General features: G+C 46.0%; 1 protein-coding gene across 8 annotated transcripts in view; it reads right to left on the minus strand.

Moving 5' to 3' along the window:
- Positions 1 to 20,839, minus strand: part of ZNF385D (zinc finger protein 385D) — a 609,937-nt gene that overhangs the window by 181,511 nt on the left and 407,587 nt on the right. For 7 of the 8 annotated variants that reach the window (XM_039525575.1, XM_039525573.1, XM_039525569.1 and 4 more), the window contains one exon: positions 314 to 403. The exons of the other annotated variant lie outside the window; for it this stretch is intronic. In XM_039525575.1, coding sequence (XP_039381509.1) covers positions 314 to 403 — 90 coding nt within the window. The remainder of the gene's footprint in view (positions 1 to 313; positions 404 to 20,839) is intronic. 8 annotated transcript variants of the gene reach the window in all.

Consider the following 20,839-nt stretch of genomic DNA (forward strand, 5'->3'; position numbering starts at 1 on the left):
TTCTTTACAATCACACAAGTCCTGAAAAGTGACAAGTCACTAGTAGCAATCATCTAAAAACTATTTGACAGATATCTGCCTGAAAAAAATCTAATGTTAAATCCTTGATTTGGTTCAAGACTCAAATACTACTAAGTAATAGATAAAGGCTAAAATAGAGATGATTACTGCTCTTTTTTAAAAATAAAAACAAATATTAAAAGAAGCCCAGCTAATACTCGTAACTAACATCAGTAGTGTCTTGCATTACTAATAAATCACTGTCATTTATAGAGAGCTTGAATATATTTTAAGTACACCTTTAATTACTAACCTTGAGGTTCTTCTCTACAACCCGTTTTCTGGTGTATACTGCTTCACATATAGGTAGGTTTAAGTAACAGGCACAACCACGGTATAGCATCTTTTTGGGGGGCAAGACAAGAAATATAAAGTCACATAAATAATACTCAGTGTGATTTTTAATCTAAGGTAATCAGATCACTTAATTGACTAAACATCAAACTTTGTATGTGCTTTTGAGCTACCAATCGGTGAGCCTGTACCATTGTCATGTTCAACTGAGAAAGGAGAGAACATGTATTTGATCAAAATTAATTGGATCTTCTTTCATTATATTTTAAGTGCAATGCTAATACATTTTTAATGTGTAGCTAAGGATATGTATTAGCCACAAAACTTTGCTTTTTAATACTCTCACCTGAACTACTTGAAGGACACTAAATTTAGCATTACATATACGGAGCTCTCCACCCTTAGGGTCACCATCAATTTATGTGGCAAACCTCTTCCCTATCAGAGCAGCCCCCTAAAAGGAAATTGAGTGCATTAAGTCGTTTCAAAAAGTTCCAATGTTTTGCGAAGTATCAGCTATGGGGAATATTTCTGAAAGCAATAATAACATTTTCTAACTAAACTGCACCTTAGGGTAGAAACAATAAAATAACACCTCAGATTCACAGCTTTGGTGTAACCATGTGTCATTTGAAATGGCCAGTTTTTTAACACTATTGCCTTTACATTCCTAACTCTGCCTGTCTGAAAAGACACTAAGCATTTTTTGCTGCTGCTGCTGCCTAGAAGGGAGATACACACTGTGTGTTCTCTACACACATTTAAGATTAAGAGTACATGCATTTCTCTTTGTGGATGGAAACTTAAGGGCAACTTTTTCATCTGGTAGGCTTTTCTAGGGGCACATCTTGAGTTGATAATTTACACCAGGTGAGAATTGGCACCCTTGAGCAGAGTTTTCCATTCTTTTCATAACTGCGATTCCCTTTCAAAGGCATGAGCTATTTTTACTTCGGTACTCATTTTAGTGCAGTTTGAGACATGTTTTCAACATGACGTGGGATAATTTCCTATTTTTCTTTTTGCAAATTAAGCTGAAAAACAGATTTGGATTTCAAGCAGACACAACTACAGTAAAGAGAGAATAAGTCAACTGAGAGAGAATAAGGTGGGTGGAAGGTGGTGGGTAGGTAGTGAGAGAACAAAGTAGCTTCCAAATAAGTCAGATTACATTTTTTATAGTTAAAATGCTTAACATTTTAATTTTTTATTTTAAATAATTTTCTGAAAGTGTAAGAGCTTTATAATAGTGAAGCAAGTTTAAAACATCCTATGTATGTCTTTTCCCCCCACTGTTTTACTAAGTGCATCTAACAAGGACAGCAATTTAAAAATGTCCATGAGAGCAACCTCTGAGTACAAAGACCGAGAAATATCCCAAATCCAAGTCCTTCGCTTCCTTTCCCTCTCTCTCCCAGGCTCTCTCAGTGCCCTCTATCCCCTGGTCTTTTCCAAGTTCTTCACTGCCATTCTCAGTGTCACCCTCTTCTTCCAGATACCTCTCGTGTTACTTCCAAACACCAACAGCAGCTAATTTTATTTCCAGGTGCTGATGCTGCAGTCCTGGAGGGCACTGATTAGATTTGACAGTACTCCTTTGGGGTTTTTTTTCCTTGTAATCCCAGAGTCCTAGCAACACCAATAATGTAATAGTTTCATTCCATTAGCAAATCAGTAAATTTAAAAAACAAAATGCAAGCCAGAAAGTGAATATAAGACATTTGTTTACCTATTCCCTACTGAAACAAAAGCACAGCACCCTGCATGTACCCATTATTAAGAACAATGCTTAGACTAATTTGCTATAGCAAGTCACAGTTCAAAGCCCGTGTGTTATGAGTGATGATCTCCTCTAGTCTCTCCTCAAGCAGACTTTTTCAAAGTTGCTTGCAACTGTCTTTCCTTAGAAGCCAGGGTTGTGAGTTCAATCCTTGAGCGGGGCATTTGGGGATTTAGCTGGGGATTGGTCCTGCTTTGAGCAGGGGGTTGGACGAGATGATCTCCTGAGGTCCCTTCCAACCCTAATAATCTATGATTCTAAGCCACAGAGTGTACCAGTTTCTTTAGGTAACTGAATTACATACAGGGCTATCATACCACTGATGTGAAGTGATCAGCTCTTGTAATATAGCACTGGAATAAAGGCTTAGCCGTCTGCACAGTCACCACAACCCCACAATTGAATTGCAACTCATAACTCCAAACTTGTTTATACCTGAATTTATTTAGTTATTTATTACTCCATGCTTGTGACATGGAGCAACTTCTCATAATGGCACCTGAGCAGTTTCTTTGGAAGATGTACTCAGCTGGCTTTGCTCTAAATGTCACTACAATGGTTATTTTTCAAATGCATTGGCAGGACATGACAATGGCTAAAACTGCAGCTTTGGTGACAGACTAGTGTGTGGTGCCTTCACCTGGAAATCTCTGGGGAAATATACAATTTCTAAAGGAGATACAAAACCAGTAAAGCTCAGTAGGTAGAATGTTTCTGAAATGAGGTGGCACATTTAGCATCAAAGGGTGGGTACTGCAGGACAAAGAGAGCTTGCAGTTAGGATCACAACATTAAACCATATGTACAACAAATATTATATAGCTAATGTCTCAAAACAACAAAATATAAAGGAACCACCAGGAGCCTCATGCACGACTCCCACTTAATGCTGCAGTGTGGTGGCACAGTCAGTGAGACGGGGTAAGTGGTGCTTTGTGGGGCTTATGCAGGCACAGCGCAGTTCATCTATCCAGCTCCCCTCAGCAGCATCTCAGTGTCTTCTACTCCACAAGCTTCTCTTAAAATGGAGGCCAAAGAGTGATTTCCTCCCCATCCTTGGCCCCACCCCTCCTTGCCAGAGCCCCTCTAAGTAGAGGCAGGTCACTCAAGGGAAATCTTTCTAGGAGTCCCCCTGCCCTGATACATTCAGACACCATCTAGAGACTGGGATGAGATAACAGTCAGGAAAATCACGCTCTACTTGCCATAAGCAAACGTACTGCTTCCATGATCATACCAACTCAGTCTGTGGCCTAATCACATCTCACTAGCTAAATAAGATCAGGTCGGATCAGTACTTGGAGGGAAAGCACCAAAGGAAAATATGGGGTTCTTGAGGAAGTTGTATGGGGGTGTAGCCCACGAAAGCTTATGCTGAAATAAATTTGTTAGTCTCTAAGGCCTGGTCTACACTAGGAGTTTATGTCGAATTTAGCAGCGTTAATTCGATGTAACCGTGCAACCATCCACACCAGGAAGCTAATTAGTTCGACCTAGAGGGCTCTTTAGTTCGAATTCGGTACTCCACCCCGACGAGGGGAGTAGCGCTAAATTCGACATGGCTATGTCGAATTAGGCTAGGTGTGGATGCAAATCGAACTTAGTAGCTCCGGGAGCTATCCCACAGTGCACCACTGCGTTGACGCTCTGGACAGCAGTCCGAGCTCAGATGTTCTGATCAGCCATACAGGAAAAGCCCCGGGAAAATTTGAATTCCTTTTCCTGTCTGGCCAGTTTGAATCTCAATTCCTGGTTGGACATCGGGGCGAGCTCAGCAGCACTGGCAGCGATGCAGAGCTCTCCAGCAGAGGAGTCCATGCAATCTCAGAGTAGAAAGAGGGCCCCAGCATGGACTGACCGGGAAGTCTTGGATCTGATCGCTGTGTGGGGCGATGAGTCTGTGCTTTCGGAGCTGCGCTCCAAAAAACGGAATGCAAAGACCTACGAGAAGGTCGCCAAAGCCATAGCACTCAGAGGATACAGCCGGGATGCAACGCAGTGCCGCGTGAAAATCAAGGACCTGAGACAAGGCTACCAAAAAATCAAAGCGGCAAACGGACGCTCCGGAGCCCAGCCCCAGACATGCCGCTTCTACGAGACACTGCATGCCATTCTCGGTGGGTCTGCCACCACTGCCCCACCAGTGACCGTGGACTCTGAGGATGGGATAGTGTCGACGGGCAGTTTCTCGGCGATGTTCGCGGATGGGGAAGATGAGGAAGGGTTTGTGGAGGACGAGGCAGGCGACAGCGCTTACAATACTGCTTTCCCCGACAGCCAGGATCTCTTCATCAGCCTCACAGAGATCCCCTACCAACCCTCCCCGGCCGTTAACCTGGACTCTGAATCAGGGGAAGGATCAGTCGGTAAGTGCTATAAACATGTAAACATTTATTTTTTTAAAAACAGGAATAAAAACTATATGAAAAGAACGTCAATACATATAGGGATCGAACTGAAATCCTCTTGGGACAGTTCCACGAAGCTCTCGTAGAGGTACTCGAAAAGCCTCCGCAGGAGGTTCCTGGGGAGAGGTGCCTTATTGGGTGCTCCGTGGAAGCACACTCTTCCGCGCCAGGCCATCCTGAGGTACAGTGGGAGCATTGCCTCGACCAGCATGGCAGCATAGGGCCCTGGTCTATGCAGGGATTCACGCAGCATGCGCTCTCTGTCTCTCGTAGTGACCCGCCTCAGGGTGATCTCGCTCGGCGACTGCTGCATCTAATTAGGGGAATTACTGTAATGTTACTATTGTGAATGCTTGACTTTTCCTTTGCATAACAATCGTCGTTTAACAGCCACGTGGTGGAGGCTGCAGAGGGAAAGCATACAGGGATCTTTCCCGGGGACAGCCGTGAGGGGCTGGAACAGGGTCAGACTTTATGCTTTCCAGATTGCCTGCAGCAGGAGGGCACTGCTATCCATTAACTGTTAAGCAGCCTAAAGTTTACAGCTTAACAGGCCTGGTTGCTACACGGATTCTGCTGTCCTGCCCCGCTTGTCCGATCTCCAGTGCAAGACCCCAGGCAATGAAAGCGAATGCCGAAAATTCGAACTTGTCCTGAGAGCACATGAGATAGGTGCCCTGTATGGTCTTGTTCACAGAAACTGAGTAGACTGTGTTCAGTGTTCGCAAACATGTATCTTTGCAAGGAAATCACTTCCTTTTTCCCATCACACAGCTGCGGCTCTTTCCCGAACTGCCCCGGCATCCCCCTCACAGTGGCTGGCGCAGATTAGGCGGCGAAAGAAAAAGACTCGGGATGAGATGTTCGCTGAACTGATGGCCTGCTCCAGAGCCGAGGCGGCCCAGCAGAGCCAGTGGAGGGAGACCCTCTCTCAGCAGCAGCGCTCACACAGCGAACGGGAGGACAGGTGGCGGCAGGAAGACCAGCAGGCGACTCAAACGCTGCTTGGACTAATGAGGGAGCAAACGGACACGCTCCGGCGCCTTGTGGATGTTCTGCAGGACCGCAGGCAGGAGCAGAGAGCCCCCCTGAACTGTATCTGCAACCGCTCTCCCCCGCCACAAAGTCCTGTCCCCCCCTCACCCAAAATCACAAGAAGGAGGGGCGCTAGGGACCGTGAAAACTGTCACTCCACCCCAGCAGAGCGCTCATGTACCAAACAGCTCTCATTCCCTAAAGTATGAGAATTGCTTCCCTTCCTGGCTCACCCAATCCAAAATCCCAGTTTCATCCCCCAACTGTGTAGTTGAGTATTAAAAATAGTTTGCTGTTCATTACTGTTTCCATCATGTTTCTTTGCAGAAGACTTTGTGTGAAAGGGAGATAGGGGTTTGTTAATTGCATAGGACAGCCACCATTACCAGGGTACAGACATGGGGGCAGGATCAACAGCAGGTCACACACAGAGTACAGTCACTAGGCACCCGGGTCACTCTGGGAGGTGTCTGCTGCCCCAGGTCAGTCTGGGAGGTGTATGCTGCCCCAGGGTCCGAGCGCCTGGCATCCGCAAATGGAAAGGCAGGCTGCCCTTACCATGCCCTTCCACCCTAGCCATGAACCTCTTCGATGCCCTGAGCCCCAGCCAGAGCCATCATCTCCCTACACCTACTCACCCTTCCCACACACCGCTCACCCCTTCCTGCAAACCCACCCCTTCCTGCACACCCTCCGCTAACCGTCCTCCCCCCAGAGACCGCTGTAGGAGCAGGAGCCTGTCAGTCCTCGAGTGTAGAAGCGGTCTGTACATCACTGCACACCGTACCCACCACAGTCTGCGTCCCTGTTTGAACCCTTTAACGCGAATTCGTTAGTAAAGAAAACTTTGTTAATTAAAAATGTTCCAATAACTTTATTTTTAAATGTCTGTTGGAAGGGGGGAAACCTGGTGAACGGGGTATGTAACCGCTGAAAAAAGTCAATAGTAACTGAAACAGGGGCAGGTTCAGCTTCTCTGTAAAGAGACTGGACAGTCATAGGTTACCCTGCTCTCTGAGGAACCTAGCTTTCAAAGCCTCCCGGATGCACAGCGCTTCCCGCTGGGCTCTTCTAATCGCACGGGTGTCTGGCTGAGCGTAATCAGCAGCCAGGCGATTTGCCTCAACCTCCCATCCCACCATAAAGGTCTCCCCCTTGCTCTCACAGAGATTGTGGAGCACACAGCAAGCTGCAATAACAATGGGGATATTGGTTTCGCTGAGATCCGAGCGAGTCAGTAAGCTCCTCCATCTCCCCTTGAGACGTCCGAAAGCACACTCCACGACCATTCTGCACTTGCTCAGCTGGTAGTTGAAGAGCTCCTTGTCCCTGTCCAGGGCGCCAGTATAGGGCTTCATGAGCCAGGGCATTAGCGGGTAGGCTGGGTCCCCGAGGATCACTGTAGGCATCTCCACATCCCCAACAGTTATTTTGTGGTCCGGGAAGAAACTACCTTCCTGCAGGCGTCTAAACAGACCAGAGTTCCTGAAAACACGCGCGTCATGAACCTTGCCCGGCCACCCGACGTAGATGTTGGTAAAACGTCCCCTATGGTCCACCAGTGCTTGCAGCACCATTGAAAAGTAGCCCTTTCGGTTAATATACTGGCTGGCCTGGTGGGCCGGTCCCAGGATAGGGATGTGAGTGCCATCTATAGCCCCACCGCAGTTTGGGAATCCCATCGCGGCGAAGCCATCTATGACGACCTGGACGTTTCCCAGGGTCACTACCTTTGAGAGCAGTAGGTCAACGATTGCGTGGGCTACTTGCATCACAGCAACCCCCACGGTAGATTTGCCCACGCCAAAGTGGTTCGCTACTGACCGGTAGCTGTCTGGCGTTGCAAGTTTCCAGAGTGCTATGGCCACTCGCTTCTGCACACTCAGGGCTGCTCGCATCCGGGTGTCCTGGCGCTTCAGGGCAGGGGCCAGCAACTCACACAGTTCAAGGAAAGTGCCCTTACGCATCCTGAAGTTTCGCAGCCACTGTGATTCATCCCAGACCTGCAGCACTATGCGGTCCCACCAGTCCGTGCTTGTTTCCCGGGCCCAGAATCGCCGTCCCATAGCATGAACATGACCCATTGCCACCATGATCTCCGCGGCGCGGGATCCCGTGCTTTGTGAGAGGTCTGTGCCACTCTGACACTTCATGTCCTCACCGCGCTGCCGGAGCCTCCTCGCCCGATTTCTCAGCAGCTGACTGTGGAAGAGGTGGACGATAAGGTGCGAGGAGTTGACAATGGCCATAAGTGCAGCGATGATCACAGCGGGCTCCATGCTCGCAGTGCTGTGGCGTCCGCGCTGTCACTGACCAGAAAAGTGCGGTAACAGATTTCCCGCCGGCACTTTCAGGGAGAGAGGGCGGGAGTGATGGTTGAATGACGACAGTTACCCAAAACCACCCTCGACACATTTTTCCCCCAGCAGGTATTGGGGGCTCTACCCAGCATTCCAATGGGAAGCAGGGACTGCGGGAACTGTGGGATAGCTGCCCAGAATGCACCGCTTCCAATGTCGACACTTGCCCCGTTAGTGTGGACTCACAAAGTCGAATTAGTGTCCTTAGTGTGGATACACAAATTCGAATTCATAAGGTCGAATCCACAAATTCGACCTAAGTTAAATCGAACTACTCTTGTAGTGTAGACATACCCTAAGGTGCCACAAGTACTCCTGTTCTTTTTGCGTTTTCTCTAAGTAAGCAATGACATGCCCCAGCATCGGCTTAGGGACACTCTGCTGTCGGGGACTCCATCTTTTGGATGAGACACAAAAACTGAACTCCTCACCAGTTGTGGTCATTAACGCATTTCTGACACTTGTGCAAGTGAGGCACAGGCAGCTTTAAGCTACCTTTGTGATTTCCTGAATTATAGGATGACACTTCATTAATATGTTGCTTTTTGATATATAGTAAACATTTGATTAACACGTCTGTTTTATAATAAAAATATATTTTAAAAATAAATATAATGTAATCTTTTGCACAATCAATTATGAATTATTTTGGTAGTTTCACGTGTCTAGCTATTTTATGCAGTATTTCTTCAAACATTTAGCAGAGCCAAAGGCAAGATGCCAAGAAAAACAGCAGTTGCATGAGAATCTTGAATTTAAAATCTCAATATGACTGTACATGTCCAACATATAACCTTTGGGGACTGTCTTTCCTTGTTAAAAAAAAATGGTGGGATGATAAAGTAAATCAGACAGAATATGGACACTATAAAATTATTCCATTTTATGAGTCATTCCATGACACATGAGATGAATGTGTTCCTAACCATGTGTCATTTACCAGCCAAAATCACTGTGGTTTAAAATTGTGGGAAGGGAAGAAAGAATCTCAAATCTTGTATTTATTTATCATCATGGATTAAAATGTATGTTGTTTAGGCCAAATTCTTAAACAAAGGCATGAACACTATTGCTAAATATATACACACACTCAAAGAGGTAAATGTGCTCAAAAATATTTTTGTATGTGCATGTCACATTCCGGGGTGCCTCACAATGCTTTGCTGTTGTAGCTCCCAACCTGGGCCCCTCACAAACAGCCAAACAGCATGCAGGTCACAGTGTTCCTATATAGCAGGGGTAGGCAACCTATGGCACGCGTGCCGAATGTGGCACGCAAGCTGATTTTCCATGGCACTGCCCGGGTCCTGGCCACTGGTCCGGAGGGCTCTGCATTTTAATTTAATTTTAAATGAAACTTCTTAAACATTTTGAAAAACTTATTTACTTTATATACATCAATAGTTTAGTTATATATTATAGACTTATAAAAAGAGACCTTCTAAAAATGTTAAAATGTATGACTGGCATGCAAAACCTTAAGTTAGAGTGAATAAATGAAGACTCGGCACAGCACTTCTGAAAGGTTGCCGCCCCCTGCTATATAGCTTCAGCCCTGGTCTAGCATCTGTGACCCCAGCAGCCTGTCAGCAACATACCAGTCACACTGGTTTCCACCAGCCTTGGCTGCCATTTGCAGACTCCCCCCAACACTCTCCAAGTCCCAGATTTTCCCCAAGCTGTGTGTTCTGCACTGTCCAGCCCTCTCCTGGGCAGTTTATGATTCCTGAAAGGAGTCAATATTCAACAGTTTGTAACTTTAACTGGAGTTGCCAAACAGTTCAGTTTAAACACAGCACTGGATTGGTTTAGATTAAAAACAATACAACATGTTCATTAACAAAAGAATATAGGATTTTAAATGAATTCAAGTAGAGGAGATAAAGTTGAAAAATGGTTACAAGAAAATAAAAATGAAAATATGCTTCCAGCAAGTTTTAGTTCTGGGCTGTGTTTAAGATGGTCTTTCTCACCTACAGTCTTCCAGCAAGATGGTGACTGACCCTTTCCTTGGTCAGCATCTTTCCCAGTGGCCCAAAAGTGCTGGTGCCTTTGTCTTCTTAGGCTCCTCTCTCATAGTCCAGTGAAACTCTGACATGGATTCTTCTGAGGATTACCCCTCAAAGCAAAATTGATTCAAACAGTGAAGGTGGCGATTGGGGGTGTAGGAGGCTCCAGGCTTTTTCCTCTTACCTGTTTGCTGAAATACAAGTTTGCTGTCTCTCCTGCCATTTCCTCTCCCTGCTGTCTGGAGAATCCTGCTTACTACTTCTATGTAAATTGAGGTAAAAACACATTCCTCTGTTTAGGATAGACCTGTTGAACAACTTTTGCCTAGTTTTCAACAAGTGCTAATAACACCATAGATTGGGATTTTATAATTTATAATTGTAACCCCCAAGGAGATTACCTAGATTCCTGGGGCTCTGTCTGCTGGCAGCTCAGGGAGAGGCACACCGTCCCTGGCAGGGAGGGGGAGCCAGCCAGGGCAAGGGCAGGACTGGCTGTGTAAGGAGCAGGCCTGGGACTCACCAGCTCCCCACACAGCCAGTCCTGCCCTTGCCGGCTCCAGACTGACTCAAAAATGGCTTCTCCCCTTTCCTGAACTCCCTGGGAAGGGTATCTCACTCTATTGGCTGCTGGGCAGACTCTGAGTTTGCCTTGGCTCCCCTTCCCTGCCAGGGACAGTGTGCCTCTCCCTGAGCTGCCAGCAGGGAATCTAGGTAAACTTCTCTAGGGTTACATAATGTTGCTACAAATATTTCACCATGATATTACTGACTAGTGAGTTATTAGTTTTAAAATGATACCTCTCAAGGCATATTTTGTACACAGATTATCACACTAGCGTGTAGGGTGCCAAAGGGGTGCTTTTGGTCAGAGTGTAAAATTTTCTGTGCTGAACGTGGATGCTTATTTTCATGCCTCTTCTTGGAAATTTGTCCATAAAAGAACAAAGCATTATAGCAGAGTGGTCACCCGCTCCTGCCCTGAGAGGTTTAAAGACAGTCCTGGGAGAGGGCTGTGGCAGGGGAAAAGCTACTAGGCTGATTGAGGAAGCAGCCGCAGCTGGGCCACACCCTAATTAGTGTGACCAGATGAGATGAAGAAAATATTGGGACACGTGGGGAAGCAAAAAAAAAAAAAAAACCACAACAGTGCTGCTGGCGGAGCGAAATATCGGGACAAATTGCGTCCCGACCCAAGACCTCCCAATTATCGGGACGTCTGGTCACCCAAGCCCTAATCAGCCCTCAGCTGGCCCTATATAAGAGCCAGGAGCTCAGCAGTCTCTCTCTGCTTTCAGAGAGAGAGGGAGGCCTGGCTGCTGGGAAGCTCAGAGTATCTAGAGTGAGGCAGGGCTGGGGAAAGGCTAGAGGGGCTGGGGCGCTCCAGACTGGCAACTCCCCAGGCTGCAGGGCCTTGTTCAAGGCCCCATAGAGATACTGGGTTGCAGAGAAAGGCAGCAGGTCCAAAACCCCCTTGCCTGTGATGAGTGGCTTATACTGCAGTCTGCCCCAGGGAGCAGGGGCTTGATATTGGGTGGGGGTTCCCTGGGGAGGGGAGACCCTGAGACTGAGGGGTGTACTGCTAGAGTGCAGCACCCCACATAACAGGGCACTGGAGTCCAGGAAGGGACACGGGGGCCAAGCGGAAGTGGGATACCGGCCTGCAGATCTAATTCCCGGAAGAGACCAGCAGGAGGCACTGCAGGGGTGAGTCCACTCTCTTACAAGCATAGATTGTGGATAAATTCTGTAAACCAGTTATTTCATCTAGATTAGCAATACAAGCAAGTCCCTGTGAATATGTTTGTCTCATCAACAGAAATATTAATGAATTTAGAATGTTTTTCACTCTTTTCTTCCTCAGACCTCAGTAATCAAATAATGTCTTTAAGTGATTCCATTTCACTTTAATTGCAGCTTTTAAAAACAGGTTAATACCAGCCATCCATATTTAAACTGTAGATTTTATGATTATGCCACCCATTTAAGGTTTTATTGTCTTTGCAGAATAAAATAATCATTGATCTTTTTCATCTGAGTGCTATTAAGACAAAGGGTGTAAACATCAACTGATTAAAACATTGCTTTCAATGCTTTATTAAAATTTATTTTTAAGCAGTTCTACTCATTAAGACTTGACAAATCTGAAGAGCACTTCATTTAATTTCCTTTATGAGGATGTTTTGCATGCAAAACAGAGTCTGAGGAATCCTTAGTCCCCAAAAAGGGCTGCTCTGTAGCCGAGTAGCATGCTATGACTTTCAGATAGCTTCTTACCTGCCAGCCCACTCTGCAGGGCCTGCTAGCACATATGCAATGCAGAAATAGTTAAGTAGGAAAGCTTTATTCCTTCGGTATTACTAAGCATCAATTTAAAAGCAAACATATATAAGGTCTTTAGATGCTATTCATATTTTTAAATACATAAATTACAGCAGAAAATTGGAAGACACATTTGGGATTTTTAAAGGAAAATTTACCCTGACTTCAGCTCAGGAGCTGATAATGGCACACATAGGTTTTCACCTCCAGGTCACAAATCAAATCCAGTCATTTGGTTGACAACTATTAAGACTTAGTGGCAAGAGGCACTTTTGGCTAATTAGACGCAGATGAACCAGTAGGTGCAGGTTATAAATCTGACTATCAGTGGGGCAGCCTTAGGAGTAGCAGAACCAAGAACAAGCACCAGTGAGCCACAATGAGTGACTGAGGAAATAATATACTGCCTGGAATATATTGGAGAGGTTGTGCGCTATCATACAAGAGTTGGAATTCCACATGCCACAGGCTCAACTGATTCCATGAACAGCATTTCTCTCTGAATTGATATACTCAGCTCCAGAAGGAAGACAGGCCGCAGTGACTGCCCACAAAGATCACCCATAAGGAGACATCAATGGGGACATTCAACGAAGCCATGAAACTGGTCATTGAAAGTGCTGTTTTTTGGCCAACTCCACTATTCTACCTACTGGGGAAAAATCAAACTTATGGTCCAGCAGCTGAAAAGACAGATCTGCTACTGATGCATAGCACACTCCAAACAATTGGTAGACAACAGGAAATAGAGGAGGTGAACAAGGGAATTATATCCTGGCTATGTATGGAGACCCTAGATTCAAAAATACCATGGCCACTATGTTGTTCAAAGTAGAGAAGAAACTAGGATATTTTAATGTGATCTTAAAGTTTGCTTCCCATTGCTGGAAGAAATGTGATCACTTGAATGTCTGTAGAAAGCAAATACAGAATGAGTGTGAACACAGCTGTTGCAAATGTAATTTAAATTCAAATGTAAACTTTTCATGGATTTTTTTTTTGGCAACAGTCATCCAGTTCTGCCCAGGAATAAGCCCCTCTAACCTTGCAAGACTAGTGCCATCCATCTGGCAACATGTGTCTGCTGCTCATCATGAGCACAGAACAGCTTCAAATTCTCTTACGGGAGCATAATCCGAAAAGAAAATTGCAGAGCATTGCTCCAACCAACTGGCAGGAAATTCAAACAGCTCCAAAAGCAGGGCCAATAGGGCTGTTGAAACATAAGGTAACATTTAGAATGCGATTACAAGGACACCATTGTTGGGGTCTGGACTGAAACATGCTAGAGACCTAACTGGTTGGGTGCTAAAAGAAACTGAAAGCTATAAAAGAAAGACAGCAGTGGAAAGCAGTCCTAAAGCAACCCTAGTCAGTCATGCTCACCCCAATATAGGAGGATCAACCAGTAGTACAGAGCCAGAATAGCAACTCCTAGCATCCCTGCCATGTCTGATTGTTGACATAAGCTATAGATGAAAGATAGGAGTATGGTTGGAGCTTCTTTGGGGTTGTTGGCAGTAACTGATCTAAGTTGCTCCAGGGGACTGAGCTGGCACACGACCAACCCATGACTGGGTAAACACAATGACCACCTTTGGACTGTGCTGCTTGAGCTGTGTGCCCTTCAGCAATAAAAGAGGATCTGAGTCAGAGCATATTTCAGGAAGGCTGTAGAGCAGGGGTGGCCAACCTGTAATTCTGAAGTCACATGCGGCTCTTCAGAAGTTAATATGCAGCTCCTTGTATAGGCACCAACTCCAGGGCTGGAGCTACAGGCACCAACTTTCCAATGTGCTGGGGACAGGGGGTGCTTACTGCTCAACCCCTGGCTCTGCCACAGGCCCTGCCCCCTCTCCACCTCTTCCCCCATGGCCCACACCCCTTCCTACCCCCTGCCCAGAGCCTGCTGCACCCTGGCTGCTCCCCAGAACCTCCTGTACACTGTGAAACAACTGATTGGGGCAGGAGGCAGTGGCGTAGCCAGGTGGAGGGAACAGGGGAAGCAGGAAAAAAATAAAGCGCCACCCTCTGCGGGGCTTTTACTGACAGGGCAGCGCTCCGGGTCTTCAGCAGCACCTTGGCGGTGGGACTTTCACTTGCTCCACGGATCTTTGGCAGCATTTTGGCGATGAAGTTTCAGTGCCGCCAAAGACACCCAGGGATTGTGAAGGGCCCGCCGCCGAAGACCCAGAGTGCCGCCCCATCAGTAAAAGTGCCGCAGCAGGTGGCGCCTTTTTCTTTTTTTTTTTTACTCCAGGGTGAGTAAAATTAAAAAGGCGCCACTTGTGCTCGGTGGGGGAGCAGCTGCTGCCCTGCTCTTCTCCCCTCCTCACCCCGGCTACACTACTGGCGGGAGGCCCGGGAAGGTGCTGATCCATGGGACTGCTGACAAGCAGGACACACTGGGGGTGGGAGGAGGCGGAGCTGACGGGGCTGCTGCTGGCTTATTACTGTGGCTCTTTGGCAATGTACATTAGTAAATTCTGGCTCAGGTTGGCCACCTCTGAAGTAGAGCATAGATTAAGGGTTAAAGGATTCAGCAAACAAACCTGGCCTCTGCAAATAATTGAATGTTTCATACTAATGTTGATTCATTCATGTTTTGTGAGTACCAAAACAAAATGTCTGAATTGCCTGGATTTTGTTGTGTTTGCTTGTTTGGCTATGCCCTGCCCCCTTTTTCTTCTGTTTGTGAACCAGGCCATTATTCCTAAATTTTACACAGCTCTATTAAACTCCGATTACAGCTTTTTTGAACATTTTGGCAAATATTCCAGTTGAACAGTGCTAGAGATGTGGGCTCTAAGAATCAGACACCAGAGTGAAGACAGCTCCCAAATGACTTGTGCTATTAGCCAAAGACAAAAATCCCACTCCCAGAAACCTGTGAATGACCAGCCAAGCAGTGAAACCTTGAGGCTCTCTCTTTTCTTTACCAGAAGCAATCAGGGGCGGCTCCAGGCACCAGCACGCCAAGCACGTGCTTGGGGCGGCAAGCCGCTGGGGGTGCTTTGCCGGTCGCCGCGAGGGCGGCAGGCAGCCTGCCTGCCGTGCTTGGGGCAGCGAAATGCCTAGAGCCGCCCCTGGAAGCAATAACATTCCTCCTGCTCTGGTTCACCATTACATTTAAAAGGGTTTGGTACATTATGGCTCCTCACCTGACAAAGTGCCTTCACTTTTAAGCCAAGTTAAAAATCAGTGACAACGTAAGAGCTGGTTCTTATTACCAAGTCCTTGTAATGCTGTTTTGATTCATACTAAATTGAAGCCATGTTTTGCCATGAATATCCCGTCATTGAACCAGAGCATTCTGATTGCTGCACTTTAAAGGACATTCTATCCTGCAGAAAAATAGTCGCATTCAGTTAACCCAGACACTATGGCCATTGCACAGAGCAATGCAAAATAACCAGTTTTCATTTTGTGGATTTTCTACTGCCAGCAGTGACGGTTTGTAAAACTCACCAGTATTTCTGATTGCCCTGGCCCCCAAAGCTACATTTCATCCATTACAAAGAGCAAACTGGCTCTTTCCTGGCTGAAAAGTTACCTGAGACCCTGAGCCTAAAGAGAAGATTTTCAAAATATCTTCTGGAGGGCTCTTTGTGAGCTCCTCTTCTTCATATGTCCCGGTCCTAAACCCCGAGGAAATTCCTGGTTCAGCAACAAGTCTTTGTGTACTGTCTATTCCTATCAGTTGCTTGCTTAGGTCGCTTACATCTCCCAAGCAACCATAGGGTTACCTTCTGTGTTAATTAGTTGAATTGCTAATAAACTGTGCAGGTGGTGCAAGGCTGCAGGAGGAGAAAGGCAACTGCCAACAAAAGGGCCAGTCACAATTGCTCCATGCTAACACCTGTAGAAATGGGGTGGGGAGGCCTCAGCTACCTGAGCACCAGCTAGTCAGGGAGGGTGCTGCAAAATCTGACTTACAGCAGGAAACTAATACCCCTGGCAAGCATGTTCATCCATTTTCCAGGAGACACTGAAATTCTTGTCTCCCAGCTCCATTCGCTTAATACCTCAGCCTCTTCCATATGGCTAAGTGCTCCAGAGGCAGAAGAGAGATGTGGGGCCCTTAAATACGGCAGCAGTGTGTAAATGACTGGAAGAAAAGTCAAGGCACTGAAGGCGAACTATACATTGAACAAGAGGCCTCTATAGAACATTTTCATCATTTAAAAATCCATGTGTATTGTATTTCTGGCACATAGCTGCACTTCTTTAAAACCAAGCTGGGTTTATTGCTTGGCAAAGGACATGTCCAGGGGTGTGCACAGGAATAAAAATTTAGCTGCTTTTGGAGGGGCACTTTCTGTGCCTCCCACAGCCAGAGGAGCGGGCTTTCCCTCTCCCACACTGCCCATGTGGCTGGAGGAACTGGCTCTCCCTCCACCGCCCCGCCCCCCGTGGCCAGAAGAGCTGACTCTCCTTCCCACACGGCCGGAGCAGCTGCCTCTCCCTCCCACGCGACCAGAGGACCTGGTTCTCCGTGTTGCAGCCCCAGGGCCAGTGGAGCTGGCTCTCCACTCTTCCCCTTGTAGCCCCAGAGCCAGTGGAGCTGGCCCTCCCTGGCAGCCAAAGGAGCTGGCCCAAGACCACAGGCCCAAGGCTGGAGGAGCTGTCATCTTCCGCCCTGGCCCGCAGTTGGAGGAGCTCGCTCTCCCCGCCCCAACCCCAGAGGAGTTCTGAGCCCTCACTGACTGTGTGGGGAGCCTGGCATGCCCCTGCATGCCTCCCCCTGCACACACCCCTGGACGTCTCTTAGCCACTATCTTGCTGGAGACTTTCCATTGACCGTACTGGGAGTTCAGCACATAGAATGAGGCTAAAGTGTGCAATTTCACAACCAACATATCCAGCTTCTGGCCTACAAACAGTTGTTTGGGGGTCAGGGAAATTATGAAAATTTGTTTTTTCTAGCTTTCACATTACATAAGCTAGGCATATTCTTTAGCAGAATAAGTCCACAAAATGTCAGGTAATATTTATAGAAATTTTTGCAGAGTAGCGAGTAATCAGAAAAAAACCCACAGCTTGGAGAAATCCACTGTTTAGTTTTCAGTGCAGTAATTATAAGTGCCTTAAGTTCATATTTCTAAGACTCCAATGCTCAGATATTTTTTAAAAGTATCTTCTTTTGTAGCTGAAAGGTGTGGCATTCCAAGAATGCCAAATGTGCAATAAACACATTTGAGATGTTTATTTATACTTATATTCCTTGTGTTTATTTTCCTACTACACAGATATTCTTCTTCACTGTAACCAAAATTATGATACTTTTTTTAAAATTAACAAACTATATAAGTATTTCATCCTGTTTCTATCCAAAATCTCATATGTCCCGATTCAATAAAAACTCTGTTTAGCTTCTTTACCAGATAAACTCACACTAAACTGATGAGTTTGAGAGAGAAAGAGATTCTTCAGGGCTTGCACAGCAGTATGCCGTCTTCAACTTAAATGGCCAAGTTGTTAAAATTCCTTTTTATGTCTAACTCCATGGTACGCATTTGCTATACAATTAAGTATATAGCACCTACAAACGTTCAGCTTACCAGACTAATTAGCAAGCTGCTTTTATGCTTTGTTTTAAAAATAGAAAATGTCAAATTCATGACACAGAATGAACATTCAAAGATAACCTGAAAAACACAAGAACCTGAAAAACATGAACAGGAGGCTGCCAGGCAACTCACCATATTCTACAAGCCCCTATCCTCCAATCTCACGGAGGAATACCAAAAGAAACTACATCATCTGCTCAAGAAACTCCCTGCTCTAGCACAGGAACAAATCTACACAGACACACCCCTAGTGTCCCGACCAGTGGTATTCTATCTGCTACCCAAGATCCATAAACCTGGAAATCCTGGCCACCTCATCATCTCAGGCACTGCCACTCTGATAGCAGGGTTATCTGGCTATTTAGACTCTCTCCTCAGACCCTATGTTACCAGCACTCCTAGCTATCTCTGAGACACCACCGACTTCCTGAGGAAACTACAATGCATTGGTGATCTTCCTGAAAACACCATCCTGGCCACCATGGATGTAGAAGCATTTACACCAATATTCCACACGAGGATGGACTACGAGCTGGCAGGAACAGTATACCTGATGAGGCCATGGCACATCTGGTGGCTGAGCTTCGTGACTTTGTCCTCACCCACAACCATTTCAGATTTGGGGACAACTTGTACCTTCAAGTCAGTGGCACTGCTATGGGTACCTGCATGGCCCCACAGTGTCCAAAATTTTTATGGCTGACTTAGAACAATGCTTCCTCAGCTCTCATCCCCTAGTGCCCCTCCCCTACTTGCACTACATTGATGACATCTTCATCATATGGATCCACAGGAAGGAGGCCCTTAAAGAATTCCACCTGGATTTCAACAATTTCCACCCCACCATCAACCTCAGCCTGGACCAGTCCACATAAGCGATCCACTTCCCGGACACTACAGTGCAAATAATTGATGGTCACATAAACACCACCCTATACCGGAAACCTACTGACTGCTATACATGCCTCCAGCTTCCATCCCAAGATACAACCGCATTTGCTCCAATCCCTCAGACAAACACAAACACCTACAAGATCTTTATCAAGCATTCTTAAAACTACAATACCCATCTGGGGAAGTGAGGAAACAGATTATCAGAGCAAGATGGGTACCCAGAAGTCACCTACTACAGGACAGGCCCAACAAGGAAAATAACAGAACACCACTGGCCATCACGTATTGCCCCCAGCTAAAACCTCTCCAGCACATCATCAACAATCTACAACCTATCCTGGAAAATGATCCCTCACTCTCACAGACCTTGGGGGGCAGGCCAGTCCTCGCTTACAGACAGCCCCCCAACATAAAGCAAATACTCACCAGCAACTACACACCACACGACAGAAACACTAACCCAGGAACCAATCCCTGTAACAAACCTCATTGCCTACTCTGTAGCCATATCTACTCTAATGACACCATCAGAGGACCCAACCACATGAGCCACACCATCAGGGACTCATTCACCTGCACATCTATTAATGTGATATATGCCATCATGTGCCAGCCATGCCCCTCTGCCATGTACATTGGGCAAACCAGACAGTCTCTATTGAAAAGGATAAATGGACACAATCAGACATCAGGAATGGTAATATACAAAAGCCATTAGGAAAACACTTCAATCTCCTGGACATTCTATAACAGATTTAAAAGTAGCCCTCCTTCAACAAAAAAAAATTCAAAAACAGACTTCAAAGAGAAACTGCAGAACTACAATTCATTTGCAAACTTAACACCATTAATTTGGGCTTGAATAGGGACTGGGAGTAGCTTGCTCACTACAAAAGCAATTTTCCCTCTCTTGGTATTGACACCTCCTCGATTATTGGGAGTGGACCACATCAACCCTGACTGAATTGGCCTTGTCCTTACTAGTTCTCCACTTGTAAGGTAACTCCCTTCTCTTCATATTTATGCCTCTATCTGTAATTTTCACTCCATGCATCTGAAGAAGTGGGTTTTTTTACCTACGAAAGCTTATGCCCAAATAAATCTGTTAGTCTTTAAGGTGCCACCGGACTCCTGGTTGTTTTTCTGAAAAACACAGTGACGCTATTTGGCTTTCCCTGTCCCCTTTCACCAATCTCCCCATGTCCTCCATCCCCAACATCTTCTACCCCAGATGCTTGATACTTTGCCCTGCCTTCACACAGGCCAGAGGTCAGTTTCTTTCTCGGCGGCACCCATTAGTAATTGCTTCATCTAACCCTTCTGAGACCCAAATCAAGAGATTTTTAACAAAATAATATTGTATTGGGGATTTTACTGAAATGTGGATAAAATCATAACATAAAAGATAATTGTTAATATTATTGTTTAGTTCTATTGCAGTAACTCCGAGAGCCCCAGTTAGTATCAGGACATCATTGTGCTATGCAATGTGTACGTACACACACACACACACTCTCTTTCTCACCCCCCCACCCCCACCCAGAGAATTTACAATCTGAGCAAACTGGATTGGTTGTATACACAACTCTACATTGCTTTTATATCTAGCTCAATGAGATCCAGAAAGTCATCTAGCATCACCCCTTAGATCTATTAAAAAACTAATGTAGCCTGTTTTTAAGCAGAGCATTTCTCTAGGAGCACATTCATTACTTAATTGCACTATGATTTTGCACTGGCTGCATGTTTCTAGGGAGAGTTGTTTTTCATTGATAAAGCCCTAAATGGCTTGGGATCTGCTGACCTGAGAGATGTCTACTCTCCCCTGTGACACTGCTACAGCTGCAGTTAAGCAGAAGCATTTAAGCTAGATTCCCCTCACCCCCACCCCTTGGTTTAAAAGAAAATGGAGCTTCTGGAAATTTGGCAGCATGGGAACCAGGACTCTGGAACTTACCCCCAGTTTGCTCTGAAATAGCCCAAATAAGCTGACCTTATGCACATACTGAAAAACCCATCTGTTTGCTAGGACTTTGGGAGAGACAGGGTTTTTTTTGAGGGTCTGTTGCCTCTGATATGATTTGTCACTTCTAGGTCTCAGTAGTTT

The sequence above is a fragment of the Mauremys reevesii genome, linkage group 2, assembly GCF_016161935.1.
Source record: "Mauremys reevesii isolate NIE-2019 linkage group 2, ASM1616193v1, whole genome shotgun sequence".
Taxonomy (NCBI): domain Eukaryota; kingdom Metazoa; phylum Chordata; order Testudines; family Geoemydidae; genus Mauremys; species Mauremys reevesii.